The sequence below is a fragment of the Xiphophorus hellerii genome, chromosome 1, assembly GCF_003331165.1.
Source record: "Xiphophorus hellerii strain 12219 chromosome 1, Xiphophorus_hellerii-4.1, whole genome shotgun sequence".
Classification (NCBI taxonomy): domain Eukaryota; kingdom Metazoa; phylum Chordata; class Actinopteri; order Cyprinodontiformes; family Poeciliidae; genus Xiphophorus; species Xiphophorus hellerii.
Window position 1 is genome coordinate 24,043,393 of NC_045672.1, and position 16,089 is coordinate 24,059,481.

Consider the following 16,089-nt stretch of genomic DNA (forward strand, 5'->3'; position numbering starts at 1 on the left):
CACAAAGCAGAGACACAGGTCCCCGTTTAAAAGCAGCAGAAATGGCATCTGATTTTCTGCCTTGTTCTCAAAAATTAGGCTGGATGTACAGTCCGAGTACACAGCTTTGGAGAATGTCGTACAGAGTTCTCTTCGATACAGAACCAAAAGTTACAGATTCTCCTTGACTTAATCTAGATTCTACAGTCCTACTATCGCAGTCTGATGAGGATGACCTACAGACTTTGCCTGCTTCATTATGGTCCACAGGTCCAACAGATGTAGGATTAATTACTATAGTGGAACCAGTCACTATTACTCCAAAATCACAGTGTAGGCCCAGAATAAAACAATACCCGTTAAAACCGGATGCACAGGAAGGAATAAAACCTGTTGTACAGGACCTTTTGGATGCTGGAATAATTAGACCATGTTTTGATTCACCATGTAACACTCCAATTTTTCCAGTACAAAAGGCTGATGGAAAAAATTGGCGGATGATCCAAGATCTCCGAGCTGTGAATGCAGCAGTCCAAACTCGAGCCCCAAACGTTCCAGATCCACACACGTTGCTTAATTCCCTAGACCCAGAAAGCAAATTTTTCACCGTGATCGATTTAAGTAATGCTTTTTTCTCAATACCAGTACATCCTGACTCACAATACTGGTTTGCTTTCACTTTTGAAGGAAAAAAGTATACTTATACGCGTTTGCCACAGGGTTTTGCTGATAGTCCAACTATTTTCACACAAGCAGTTATGACTTGTCTGGAAAGTTTTACTCCGCAAAATGGTAGTCAAATCCTGGTATATGTAGATGATCTTCTCATAGCATCTAAAAGTAAAGCAGCATGTAAAGCAGATTCTCTGCAACTTTTACATCACCTTGCATCTACTGGAAATAAAGTTAGCAAATCAAAATTACAGTGGGTTCAACAACAAGTTCGCTATTTGGGACATCAGATTTCTGAAAATGGGAAGGAAATACATGATGAGCGTAAATCTGCAATAGCGAATGCTCCAAAACCTGTAACAAAAAAACAGATGATGGCTTTTCTAGGCCTCTGTAATTATTGCAGAGCCTGGATCCCACAGTTTGCAGAAAAAACACAACTGCTACTTAATCTCATTTATGAGACTCCTATGGCCATGTCTGAGGTGATAACATGGACACCTGAAGCTGAAAAACAGTTCACAGATTTGAAAACAGAGCTTATCTCATCCACAGTTCTTGCGCTACCTGATTACAGGAAGCCATTCGTTCAAACTGTTGATTGTAAAAATGGGTTTATGTGTTCAGTCCTGTTACAGTCTCATGGAGGAAAATTAAAACCTATCGCATATTATTCCAAACGGCTAGACTCAGTCGCATCTGCACTTCCTTTATGTCTACAAGCTGTATGCTCAGCTGCTCTAGCGGTAGAAAGTTCAGCAGAAGTGGTCTTATATCACCCACTAAATTTATTAGTTCCTCATGCTGTAGATGTGCTGTTGTTGCAGGCAAAAATGTCTTTTCTGTCACCTGCTCGACAGCTCTCCTACACAGCACTTTTGCTTTCTCAGCCTCATTTAACAATTCAGAGATGTACTGTTCTTAATCCTGCTACTCTTGTTCCAACTGCTACAGATGGTGTTCCACATGACTGTGTGTTTGAAACTGAAAAATTACAATTACCTCGTCCAGATTTGTCTGATGTGCCATTAAAAACTGGCAATGTATGGTTTGTGGATGGATCTTGTTCCAAAAATTACAAAGGGGAGACTCAAACAGGTTACGCAGTGGTGACCTCTGCTGGTGAAGTAGTTGAAGCCAAACAGATCAAAGCTCATCATTCAGCCCAGGCTGCTGAACTAATTGCTTTGACCAGGGCTTGTGAGTTGGCTAAAGGTCAAGATGTCACTATTTATACTGATAGTCAATATGCATTTTCTACAGTTTTCTTTTTTGCTAAACAATGGGAACGCAGGGGTATGACTACTAGTACTGGCAAATCTGTTACACATGCTAAGCTTCTGTTATCGCTGCTTCAGGCCATACTTTTACCATCTAAGTTGGCCCTTCTCAAATGTGTTGCTCACACTAAAGGGACTGATTTTGTGTCTACTGGTAATCGTTATGCAGATAACACGGCTAAGCTAGCTGCTACAGGCGCTTTTGGTGTGTCAGAAATATATCATGCGACATCACAGGAACTTCTTATTGATCTAGAAATTCTCCTGTCACACCAACAAGCTGCTCACCGTGCTGAACAACGCTCATGGTTCAGTAAGGGTGCTGTTAGGAACACAACAGGCCTTTATATGCTTAACAATAAACCTATTCTTCCTAAAAGTCTTTTTAATGCTGCAGCAATTCTGACTCATAGTTGTTGCCATGTGTCCACAGGTGGGATGGTTCACATAATTCAGCAGCATTTTTCAGTGTTTGGGTTTAATGTATATGCTAAAACTTTCTGTAGAGCATGTACAATCTGTGTAAGACATAATCCACAAGGAAATGTTCGACCAAAGAGGGGTCAATTTCCTAAGCCACAATACCCATTTGAGACTATGCATATGGATTTCATTGAACTTTCTCAAAGTGGTCCCTATAAATATTGCTTAGTGATGATTGATGCTTTTTCTAAATGGGTTGAAATTGTCCCGGCAAAATATGCGGATGCACTAACTGTAGCTAAAGCAATATGCAGAACTATCATTCCAACTCATGGCATCCCACAGAAAATCTACAGTGACAATGGTCCACATTTTGTGAATCAAGTCATTCGGTTAATGGCAGACAGATTGCAGATAACATTAAAAAATCACTGTTCATACCATCCCCAAAGCGCTGGGTTAATTGAAAGAGCAAATTCTACTGTTAAATCCAGACTTAAAAAATGTATGGAAGACACTAAAAGGCCATGGCCAGAGTGTCTGGATTTAGTGAAAATGTACATGAGAATTGTGCCCACTGAGAATGGTTTAACTCCTTTTGAAATAGTACACGGCAGAGCTTTTAAGCTTCCGTTATTTAAAGACACCACACCACCACCAGATGACAGTGAAAAAACTTTAGCTGATTACATGAAAGAAATGTTACAGTCTAAAGAAGTGTCAAATGCAAATTCACTGCCAGAAGAACCTTTGTCTTCACAGGACCTCCAGGTGGTGAAACCAGGCGATTGGGTTTTCATCAAGGCCATTAAGAGACAGAACTGGGCCTGCCCACGGTGGGAGGGACCGTTTCAAGTGCTTTTGACCACTCCCACTGCAGTAAAGATCGCTGAGAGACCATCCTGGATTCACCTCAGCCACTGTAAGTTGCAGAGAGTGTTGGAGACCTAGGTGGGGGCAGTGGGGAAGATCTGACTACAAAGGGGCGTGGCTATATAGGGTCACACATCTCAACGTCAGCAGAAGAACTCATCACATCCCTGTTCCATAGAGTCCTAGGTAAACTCTAACATCTCTGTAACTGAGCAAAGATGGGGTCCTCATGGAGATGGGGCCTCTTTTGTGCTGTGGCTGCTGTGTGCGTGTCCTGTTTTTTCAGTCCAACCTCACTAATCCATCTGGGGAGAAGATTTGTCCATACCACTGCTATGAAGATCTGGCTAGGACACCTTCCAGACCATCACCATGACAACATATGGCAGACTTATGTGGAGATGTTGGCCAAAGAACGGAACATGACCAACTGCTACGTCTGCTCGGTGATGCCAAAGTCTACCAGAAAACCTACTCTGTATGTCAGTCCCATGAACAGGTCCCAAGCTGTCTGTTTTGCCTCTTGTGCTTTACGTTTCATGCCAGCGACTCCAGTCAACACTTCAGATGGTGACATCCTGATGAAAAGAGTGTGCACTGGCGTGACGCCTATCTTCACCTACAGTAATGTTACTGGATACCCATCACGGATGAAAGCTGTCACGATGCCAGGGACAAAACATCCGGTCTGTATCCATTCTCCACCAGGAAACTGGACTGTTCGGGTAGGCCATGTACCTGGATGCCAGCAAAATATCACTGATTTATTTCCTAGTTCCGTTTGTCCAAGTGCTGATGGGACTCTAATCCCATGTCCCATGTGGACACCTCGAGGAAATTATCCTACTGAGGGTGGTTGGTTTCTGTGTGGAGGAAGTAATATCTATGCATCGCTACCCATGAACTGGTCAGGTACTTGTGCTCCTGTGTTTGTCTCTGATCATACCATCATTGTATCTACTGCAGCAGTACACTCTCATCACCTGCGACGGCGGAGAAATTCAGAAATTGTTTTCCAGCCACATGATCCTATCTGGGGTTCAAATGTTCCCAAAGAACACAAACATTGGAGTACTGCTGGGAAATGGGGACTGTCAATTTTTCCATGGGTTGGAGTAGCAAAATCTATGCTGATGATTGAAACTTTGGATTACAGAATGAAGACCCTGGTAAATATTACCATGGACATTGAGAGAGGTCAGAATCAACAACTTAGTGAAATGCGACTGATGGTTCTCCAAAACAGGATGGTGTTAGACATACTTACAGCTAGTCAGGGTGGTGTGTGTGTAATGATAGGAACATCTTGTTGTACTTATATTTCTGATGCTAATGAAACTCATATTGCTGAAGCCATGTCTGCCTTAAAGAATCTGCAACAAGCCATGTTACAGGATGCTGTTCCCTCACAAGGAGATTTCCTTTCTTGGTTCATATCTGGACCATGGTGGCACCTGCTGTTGAAATTAATGATGCCTCTTCTTATTATTCTTTTCTTGTTTTGTATTTTTACTGCCTGCATAATCCCATGTCTAAAATCTCTGATAGCCAAAACTGTTGGACATGTTCTATATCAATATCAACTTGTTGCCTCTATCACTGAGGGGCACCCTGATGTCTAACGTTATGATGGATGCATTGAAAATGTGCCAGCAAGTGATGTATTCCTGATGTCTGTGTTAGACTTCATGCTTAATATGAAAAACAGGTGGGAAATGTTAGGAAACTTATCCTCCTGTTCATTTACTCATGAGTTTATTTTACAAGTTATGTTTTCATATTATTCTTTTCATATTATTCTTTTATATTATTACTCTCATATTATTCTTCTTTTTATATTGACTTAACTTCTCTTTCTTTTGTAGTATGTTATTAACTTTGTTTAGGATGTTTGCTTAGAAGCTAAAAACGTTAAACATTCATGTGTTATTAGTTCCATATGTAACTGATTAGTTGTGGTCAGCCACATGCCCTTATAAGGGCATGTCCATGAGAGGTTCCAGAATGTAAAGACGGTTGGTCAATTCTCTGTGTGACTGTGTGAAGAGAAGCCCAACCTCCTTTTTCTATACAATAAAGAGAAATGCAAAGAAAGAACTGGTAGAATTGAGTCCGGACAGTGTTTGACAGCGATTCGTCGCGTCTGTTCTCAATTCTCCTATTCTGCAGAAAAGAAATCAAAAGAAACCTAATCTCTGTCTCTGGCTGGTTCTTTGCAGGTTGTGACAAAATAAACCTATCAACTAGTATCTTTCTAACCCCAGCCTTAAACAAAACCTATTTCCAACATTATCACTAAACCTAACTTCTAACTCTAAACAAAGGGTCCACCTTATTTGGATTGGACTTCGGTCTGACATATTTACCAACGACCTTCAGGTTACTAAACATGGCAGAAATGGTCTGAATATTATATCTAAACAACTACACACATTATACACTTTTTCATGTATTGTTTGAATAACCTTAAAGGGTTTTTCTTCCTTGTTCAATGCTAGGCCAACGTGCTTTTTGTAAAAGTACATATTCCATAAGAACAGAGAATATTGTTATTTTATTCTAGGATAAGAACAAAGTTCTTTCTTGCTGGGACTTTTCATATTTAATTAGAACTACTAGAAAGAACCAATTGGGTTATAGCATGTCTGTATAGGAACCACTTCCAGTTTCTGACCGCACAAGATCTGTCACACACCACACAAGAAAAAAGGATCTGCTATGAATACGTATTAAGAACAGATTGGATAGGATGTATAGTTTTCTTCAAAGTTGATGGGGGAGATGGTCAGAGTTAATGGCAACATAAATTAAGCTGTGTTGCTCCCGCTTGTGGTAAATCCACTATTTTAAATGGCTTAAAAGTGACTGATAGCTTGGTATGAAATAGTGTAACCAAAGAAAACATCAAAGGATCATGTGCCTTTGTGAGATAAAACATATTGCATAGTAAACACATACAACTCATGGTTATTAAAAGGCCTTTATTTCCTATTTGTTTTTACAGAACTGGCAACACATAAGATAAATTTGTAATAAGTTATTTGGTTCCCTTGATAACTTCTGAAGGATTCCCAACATATGTCCACATAAGGGTCAAGAGGAGTTTGTGAGCAACGTTTGTGTTCAGTCAAAGGCTAAAGCATGCGATCCACAGTAGGCACAAGTACTGACATGAACACGCGCACCACAACACTAGACACGAAGAAACACAGCTAGGGGACATAACCTGACTGTCCTCCGATGCTTTAAAAGAGGATGAAGAGAAGAAGGTGAAGCTGGTAAAACAAATGAGTCTCGAGAAAACAGCTGCATAATGGAACAGAGGTGGAGAACTGAGTGCTCAAGGGGGGAGGTCGGTACGGCCCTGCATGTTTGGCAGTATACAGTATGTCCATGTTGTTAACATGAAGGCCGGTGTTCCTTATGCTCTGCAAAAGGAGATTCAGGCTCCTATTCACCTCGATGACAGTGACAGAATCAGCTACACAGAAACCAGACAAGGACACAAACAGAAAGCAAATGAGGAGAGAGCATGGAGACACATCTGTGCCATTGCTTCAAACACAGCTCCACATTCTACATCAGGGATACACAGAATAAAAAATAAACAACAAAAGTGATTACGCCTATGCACAAAGAGAGCAAGAAGAAATACAGCAACTGACAAGAGAACCAGCATGTTTCAAAGCAGCGCCTTTACCCGCCGCAGGTCTCGACATCACGTTTTGACTGTCAAATGGACTGAATTTTGCACAGTTTCCCTTTTTAGATCCCAGTGTTTGTTCAAACAAAAATAAAAAAAGACAGAAACAAATCACATATGTGTGAACGGTGTTCTAAAACTGTCTTTGCACAGCTGAAGCAGGGCAACCGCAGATGCATTTGTGCATAAGTACATACACTCAGCAATCAGGGAAACAGATCACTAGCCATTTTTAAACCATAAAGCTTTTATTTTTACCGTGTTACTCATACATAAAAAAATAACAATATGCATGCAGACTTGTACTGAGAGTAGTATAATCTAACTCTGTGATCTTAAGCAATGTTTTGGACATTTTATTACTCCACATACACAAGAACACAATCACAGCTCACCAGTCTCAGTCCACCATATTGTCTGAGGATCTTGTGTATGTGGTGACCCAGGCTTTAAAAGGAAACAAAGACTTTCGTAAATGCACCATAAATGTACCTTTGCGATTTTTTTGTCATATTTGGTGCTTTCCTATTGTAGTTCTCCTGTTATATTGGCTGTGCAGAGTTAAACTGTGGAGATAAATGCTGGCAGGCGTAATCAGGTGGTGGCAGTATTTCTAAAACACACTGAAACCTGCTCTCAGTGCATCATTTGGTCACAGTCATTGGCATTGATGGGACAGTGATTGTTACTGTATTGCATTAAGAGAATGTGGAGCATCAGTTTTATGCAACACATTGAAGATTGATGTGGCAGTTCAATTTAGGAAACTTCAGCAACTTGCATCAAACAAAAAATAAAAAATGCTTCAACATTGTGGAAAATATGGGCTTGTTTGCTTTCTTGCCAAAAGTTAAAGGAGAGTTGAAGCCACTTTCTCACATAAACTAGATAAAATGTTAAATGCTTGGTACTTTGTTGGTGTTGGTCACCAAACCCTTGCTTACGATAGGGGTCAGCAACATTCAATCCAAAGAGCAACATTTTTCTCTCTCTCTAAAATGAAATTTGTCTAGAGCTGTAAAATTTTGTTGACCTGTTAAAATATACAATTATCTAAAGTTTCCTACATAAAATTTAGCATTATCATAAATATAAACAACCTAAAACAATTATTTCTCACTTAGATCTTAAAACAAGGAATAATTCTATATAATTCTAAATAAATTAATACATGTTTGATGCAGATATGGCATAAAAACATAACTGCTTAAACGGCTTAAAAATTTATACTTTTCTATCAGTTTTCTGTAGTTATTGTGAAAGGGACAAAACCCTTAAATGTTCCAGATTAAGTTACATTTAAAGTGTGAAACATTTTTATTACATTTTTACTTTCTTCTCCACCATTCCTTTTTTACTTTCTCTGAAAAAGTATGAGGTAAGACTATTGTTTTAAATCTATTTGGCTTTACTGCAAAAGACTGAACATAATTTGTATCCTGTAATGTTAAAATTCCTGAAATAAACATGTTTAATGTCTCAGGATAAAAAAAATAAGGCTTATTGCTGATTGTCTTGTGGATATGGTTTTACACACCAAAAGCCATATGAATCTGTAAGCTTTTCTGACTGAGCAACATCAGGATATACAGATGTGTGAGGTTGTCATATATAACTCAGGGCAAGAAAGCAAGTTGTAGTGTTGTAGACACAAGTCTGAAAAATAAACATATGCATAGTTCTGTGGGACGGATTCAGCCTTAAATCTTGGGGGGGGGGGGGGGGGGGGGGTGTTCGGAGGGGGGGCTGGGGGGAAGGATTCTTCAATTTATCCATTCTTGCTGAGCAGTTGATTAAAAAAAGAACAAAAACTGTTGGTAATAGCATCTGAAATAATGCAAAGATTCGCTATTATTATTATTTGATTGTATGAGTTCTTTTCCTCAAACTGGGAGAACAGAAACTAGCAGCTTGACCCAGTTTGCGTCACAAATTGCACTCAGCCCTAAAATGGAACACACTCTCACATATATAGTTTTATTCTTATTAGTCAGAATTCAATATCATAATTGTAAATATTTATTTATGCTAACCAAATATGACCAAACACAACCCAGTAAAATCACCGACGTAACGATGACACCAGCCACTCAAAAAAAAAAACCAAAACACTTGCTCTCCTAAATTGGCAGCTGTTCTCCACGCTCAGACAGTAGAATGGTTTTCTCCCTCTGGTTGAACAAAGATTTTAGAAAAGGAATGCGAGAAGGAACATTATTCATGGAAAAATGAAGACGTCAGATTTTTGTTCCCTCATAAATAAACTCTAGCTGTTCAGCAGAGCTCTAAAGAGTTAGTGCTTGAGTTTTATGGCTTTTAGTTGTTTTCATCTTATTAATTTATTTTGTTTACAAGTACACCCATTGTATAGTAACAGAGTAAAAGAGACACAATCTGTAACATGTATCAGGTCAGTCAAACAGAAAGAAAAATAAAATCGTCTAATTAAAAATGATAGCAACAGTAATAAAGGGGAAAAAAGAGGACTCCAAGTCATTTGTGTTCAGTGGAAAAAGGCTTATTCACAGTTTGGCCCTGGAAATGCAGCCTAAGGTAGGATATGGTCCGTATGACTTTTAGTCTTGGTTAGTGCTGGCATAAATGACTCCTAGAATCAATTTAATATATTGTTTTTCCAAATGCGCTATTCCAGAATAACATCAAGTTTAATCTGCATTACTTACTAAAAAAAGAGAGAAAGAAACAGTCCTGCAGACTTGGAGATCCCCTGGTTGAAATGAAATATAACAATTTTCTAATTAAAAAATAAAAAATAGAAACTGTAGCATAATTAACAACCGCTAATATTTTTAAAAGGTACAATAATGAACTAAATGGCAAATAAATGGTGCCAAACAAAAAAACTCTGAGCACAAGGAATTTACATAGCAAGCATGCGGCTACATTTTTCTTCCTACATGAACTCACCCACAGCACTGGACGACACACTTGCTTAAGAGTTTTCAGGCGTGGAAAGATTCCTATTTGTAATAGTACTCTAATATTTGCATGACATTCTCTCCAATGACCCTCATGGAAAATAAATACACACTTTGTTCTATTTAGAAAATATACAGCGCATTTTTTTTCTCAGTTTGCTGTGTTATTAAAATGGCAAATGACACCCATTTAACGTACACAAGTTATTTTTGCTTTGTCTCTAAAACATGCTCTTATGTACAGTAGTTCTTATAAACATGCATTATCAACGTGTATGAACTATGTATATAGGCAAAACTACACACCAATGAGTTGCTTGATTGCTTCCATGTTGCCTTTTTCTTAAGTGTTGCTTTAAAAAGAAAGAATTGTGCAAGATGACAAACAGAAATTTGGTTTTGATTGTTATATATAGAGAGAATTTAAAAGAAAGAAAAAACATAAAGTTCACCCCAAAAAAATGCAATAAAATGTTTGTTCCTGCATTTGCTATACAGAAAGCTAACTGGAAGTTTTCTTGTGAAAAAGCATAGTGGGCTCCAAATGCTCACAAAACCTAATTAACATTTAATTGACTTTATTCACGGGTGATGAGCTCTAATAGTGTGCTGTCTGTTGCAAGTTCAAGTTTTCGCTCAAAAACTTCTCTCAGAATCTAAACGTACAAATATAAAGAGCCAAATGATCTCAGTGATATTTGTAACTGTTAACAACTGTAAATATGTTTCTTTATCAATAAGATCATGAATGATGCTCTTCTCCTTTTTGTTACGGTGAATATTTTTGTTGTTTTTGTAGAAACACATCTTTAAATTGAAAGAGGAAATAGCTGCGTGATAGGTGAATTGGACAGGAATATGTAGAGAGCATTGGCGGAACAATATCAGTCAAAAATGTGGCCATAACAGCCCAATAGCAGCTTTTTAAAACATTTATAGTTCATATATAAAGTTAATAATTTGACATCACATTGATTATTCAGTCTAAGTGAAGTTGTCCACCTGAGCAGACTAACTGAAATCACATTTTCTGAGATGTTATCATTATGTGTTAAAGGGTCAAAATTAGTCAAAAAATCAGTTGCAGTTACCTGGAGCCGACTTTGGCTGTCTATACTGCATTGTTTCATTCTGGGAAGAGACCCCAAAGCAGCACTGAACTCAATGTGTTTCTTTTCCCTTCCATTCACAAGACAAGACATGTCTGTGTGTGCCACAGAAATGATCAATTTCATCACGCTATATCACTCAGGAAAAGAAAAACACACGCCTAAGAACAGTGTCAGGAACCACATAACAGAACAATACTTGCTAGTGCAATTCATAATCGACAGTTTGGTAAGCTGTGCATAAAATACACATGGATCAGTGCGATTTCTTCCAGACTTTTTGCAATTAAGTGAAATAACCGTAATTCAAACAATTCAAAACACACACAAACACATAGGCCAAAGTAAGCAGAAGCAAAAGCAACAAATGAATCTCCCTAAATTGTTAAAGCTCTGACTTCTGAGCGTATGTACACAAAACATTAGGAATTAAAGTGCTTAAGGAATAAAAGTGTTTGAAGGTAAACTAAATTATTAAGTAGAAAAAAAGTAGAACAAAAAAACAAGGAAAGGAAGAGAACAACACCTCTAACTGGAAGGCGTCCCTGGTAGTTGAAAATTGCTTATTTTGTTACTTGGAAGGCTTGTCTCCTTTATGACTGTAAGACGGTTATAGGGATTCCTTTGAAGTAAAAACCCTTGTGTCAAGTCCATGACTAATGGCAGTAACACTGAACAAGTGATATACAGAATCAGAGATGTCGGGAGGGGAACGTCGAGGGCTGTAGGCAGTAATTGACACCTTGTAAATATAATGTCAGCTGTGGTTGGGATCAGTCTCTCTTTTTGTAGCCACTCTGGTATTTCCAAACGTTTTTGTAGTACAGATGACAGACATTGCTTTTTTTTTAAACACAATTTAAAATACACAAGCACACTTTTTTTTTTTTGCAGATCATCTGTCATACCCGCCATATAACTCAATAAATTGTGGTTTAACTAACTTCAGTCATAAGCCTAAGGTCAGCAGAATTCTTACAATTTTAGTGTAACATTTTTTTTTCTCATCACGCTGTATAACTGCTAACAATAAGAACCCGTTTAGAAAAAAAAGGCATGGAGTTTTCCTCTCAGTTCTCCTGAGACGATGGGCAGAAGGGTAACTAATCCAAAAAGGCAGTGTTTGTGGGTAACTGGACCTAATCCCTACTTTGCTACCCAACTCTAGGAATGTACTTCCAACTAACAGAATCATCTAGGATGATACCTGGCAGGTGTGGGATATGGTGCACAAAACACCTACGGAATGGACCTGCTTGTGTTGTTTCTCTATCATATGGCAGTATAAAGCATTTTATTGTTAAGCACTATTCTAAGCAAACTTTGTCACTAAAGGGAAAAAGGGTGAGAAGTAGAATATGAATGAATGTATGTGTCATCCCTCTAAATCACCAGATTCCCAAATAGCACTCCTTTTATAGTCTACTCTATAAGCTTAATAATGGAACCACAACTCCGATATAAAAATAGATCTAAAACAAAAATGACTGAGTATCTGTCCATCCTACAACTTGTCTTCTTTTCTTAGTGACATGACTTAATATAATATGATTTTTTTTAAACTACATTTCCCATCATGTCAAATAGTTTCTATGGATCTTTTACAATTATGGCTGTGGGACAGAAATGTGCTGGAGGGAACAGATTTGGGTGTTCTTCTGGAATATACATTGATATGTGGGACTTGAGTGAAACAACTGGATATGCAAAGGTAGGAAAGTGTGGAGGCGGGTGGAGGGAGTTTTTTTTTAAATTATTTTACTTCTTGGCATTCAGTGCTGCTAGGGCGGCATCCACCTCTTCTTCTGGCTGCAGCGGATGCCACTGGGCAATCGGGCGGCGGGGGTTGGCCAGCATGTCAGACCAGTGTTTCAGTCCAGCCCCCGTGGACTTGCTTCCCACCCAAATCTTCCCGATGGCATCGTTCTTGCCAATCTTGTCATAATCTAGCACTGTGATGACGGCTTGGATTTTCTGAGGAAAAAGGGGGAGAGCATTACAACCTGGTTCAGAATACAATGAAGGTTATAGGATCAACAGGACTGGAAATATTGTGCTGGTTTAATTTTCTGTATTGTTGAAGGAAAAAATGATGCAAGTTCCCGGTGTTATCTCAGAGTTTTGTGTTTAGCAGTTTCTCTCGTCATAACTTTTATGGCATCACCACAAACAGCATTGTGAAAACAAGGGAGCACACCACACAGGTCTGAACTAAAGTTATGGAGAAACTGTTAAGTTATTAAACAATATCTATATATTTCAACTTTGACGTAGTCTCCTTGAACAACATTTTTTCCTTCAGACTGGACCGTCTCTCTATAATATTAAGTGAAGTACTATTTACATTTCTGAAAAGAACTAAAAAAAATAAATTAATTAAAACATGCTCCATATCCATACCTGCATTTGCTCAAGAGGAATCTCAAAGCTGAAGGACTCATTGTAGTAAGGATTCAAAGTATTCTTCTTTACTGTCGTCTTCTTCTTCTTCAGCCTCTTTCCATTTTGCAGCAGGTTAATTTTTACGTAGGGATCTGGCAAACAGATACAGAACTGAGTCACGACATGAGGACAAGGAACTTCTGTGCTCATGCAAATCTGGGTTGCAGTATTCTATTATGCCAACAGATGGAGCCACTTCTAATGCAAGACAGTGAAGAATGGGTGAGCGCTGCAGCGACAGCACGTGAGCAGAGCGGCACAAAATTGATGGCTGGGCTCGAAGTCACGTTCTTTAGCATTCTGCAGTCTCAGAGCAAGGAGAAGGCCCTTTTACTCAGGACTATGCCATGATATGATAAAGTGTGAAGGAAATTGAACATCTATAGCACAGCTGTGTTTATATAAACTAGCCCACCTGATAGTCCTCCCACATCCATTTTCTTTAGGTTCTTAGCCTCCAAGATGCAGATGGTGAGTTTGCCAGCAGTCGGGACGTAACGTAAAGAGATGCAAATATCACCAAGCTTCTCTGGCTGTGAGAAGGAGCAAAGAAAGCAGAATGTTATGGAAGATAAAGTGATACATTAGAAAAAGAGCTTCACCTACAACATATGAAGACGTTAAGTATTTTTTCTTATTTCAGAGACATGCAATTTGGAATTGCTTTTCTAGCCTGAAATTGCTGTAAAGAAAATTTTCCATTTTAAGATGTTTCTGGTGGAGCAGTTTCTTGGATTAAACCGTTTCCTCATATTTTCATAGAGTGAAGCATCACAGTGACAGCTCCACGTAACAAGCTGCACAGTTACTCAGTGAGCAGTGTAGCATAACAGACATTTTGCCTAAATTACAGAAGAGAATGTGTATTGGTTTTTTAAAGTCTAAACAGTAAATCACAGTTTATAAACTATGAAAAAATGGCAAGTAATATTTTTAAGAAATCACATCTACTTCATAGAACCTCATCAGAAGTTTACAGACATTCATAATTAGCATGATTGTCATAAATCTTGACCTTAAGCTGTGCATTTTAAGCTGTTATTTTGGGTGGGCAATATTGTGTCACCATTCCACCCAGGAAAAAAAATATTTAATTTTAAAATCTAAATTTCATGAACAAGCTTGAATTGTGTTCACATTTTTTCTAATGAAGACCAACTCAAAACTATAGATACAAGTTCAAATATTGGAATAATATCACACTCAGGTTTTATTAAATTGGCCCAAACTGTGAGTTCTAATAGCCAAAAATTAATCAGTATGTTTAGGAACAACTTAAGATCCACTAAGACTTAAGCCTGTCATAGAATGGAACAACAGTGTCAAGGTCTGACAGGGAAGTGAGTTCTACATCAGCATGAAATTAGAGGCTGTCACCCAATAAAAACATGCCTTGTCCTTTGAAAACACCTTCAAGAAATATGTTGCAGCTTCCTATTTGGTCAAACCAAATAAGAAGAGATGAGAAACAGATTTAGCCACAATGACAAGAATACTTTTTGAGTCAAAATGAGGTTTTTGAACCTAAGGACTTTGTAAATGGTTAAGTAACCATGTAAGCTTCATGTTGCTGCCAGTGGTACTGGTACACAGCTCAAAATAGGGGGAAAAATAATGAAAGGGAACAATCCCCAAGTTGTTTAACTTCATCACAAATTAACAACTGGAAGGTTGAAACTTGGGCATAGTTGCATGTTTCCGCAGGTCAACGACTCCAAGTACATTCCTAAATGAATAAAGAAGGCTAACACGAGAATCTGGACTGAACCTGACTCAAACTCCACTAAAGATTAATGGAATATGCTTAAATGTCTGTGCCAGGAAGGCAGCCAATTTAAATTCTATTTGCTATTTCTGATAAGAAGAGTGCTTAAATATTTGCAGTGGTCCATAATTATACCAGAAACTTACTGATGACTGAAAGGAGGGAGATGTTTGATGGCAACTGGGTAAGGGAAATTTCAGTAATGTTGATGTTATACAGTATTAGTCTATAAGTATATGGATTACATAAAATCTACAATAAATTTGAACTTGTGCAGCTCATTGTGTACTGTATAATAATTCCACCCTGAAAATAAAAATCAGAATGTCCTGGAAAAGATATTCTGAAATTGCAATGCTTGTGTCACTTATTTCAGAAAGTGAAGCTAATATGTTATTTAGATTTAATGCATAATTTGCTTGACAGTCTTCTCAAGGCTACAGTTGCTGGTGTTACACAACAAATACGTAACATTTTTACAATACTCTCATTTTGTACTGACAGAGCAGACCTTACCTCTTCTTGATCAGCACTGTCGAGGTCTCTCCACTCTTCAATTGGTTTTGCAAGGTCCAGCGTGTTCATGGGTATCTTAATCTCTCCAATGATGTCGTGTTTAGAGAAGCGGTCAAAGTCATAGACGGCCATCACTAGAGTCTTCCCTCCCATTTCAGTGAATGGTATCTGAAAATGACAAGCGAGTCTAACTTTAGTCATTGAAATAGCTGAGGACATCTGTCAGAACGGTCAGATGTCTCCTCCCCGCCTACATTTCATGGAATGCATTTTTAATAAGATCACTTCCTCCTCTAACACTCTTACTAAGTCTAGCTCATGTTCACTCACCAAAACTCTGCAAATTACCCAACATTTTGTATATTTGTTTTCTATTCACTATCCACAC

The 16,089-nt window shown here is 38.3% G+C and overlaps 1 protein-coding gene across 9 annotated transcripts in view; it reads right to left on the reverse strand.

Annotated features, from left to right (window-relative positions):
• Positions 1-6,191: 6,191 nt before the first annotated feature.
• Positions 6,192-16,089, reverse strand: part of LOC116730240 (synaptotagmin-2-like) — a 72,736-nt gene continuing 62,838 nt past the window's right edge. For all 9 annotated transcript variants that reach the window (XM_032579414.1, XM_032579581.1, XM_032579975.1 and 6 more), the window contains 4 exons: positions 15,702-15,869; positions 13,836-13,953; positions 13,379-13,512; positions 6,192-12,952 (listed from right to left, as the gene is read on the reverse strand). In XM_032579414.1, the coding sequence (XP_032435305.1) occupies positions 12,737-12,952; positions 13,379-13,512; positions 13,836-13,953; positions 15,702-15,869 (636 nt within the window). In that variant the 3' untranslated portion in view covers positions 6,192-12,736. The remainder of the gene's footprint in view (positions 12,953-13,378; positions 13,513-13,835; positions 13,954-15,701; positions 15,870-16,089) is intronic.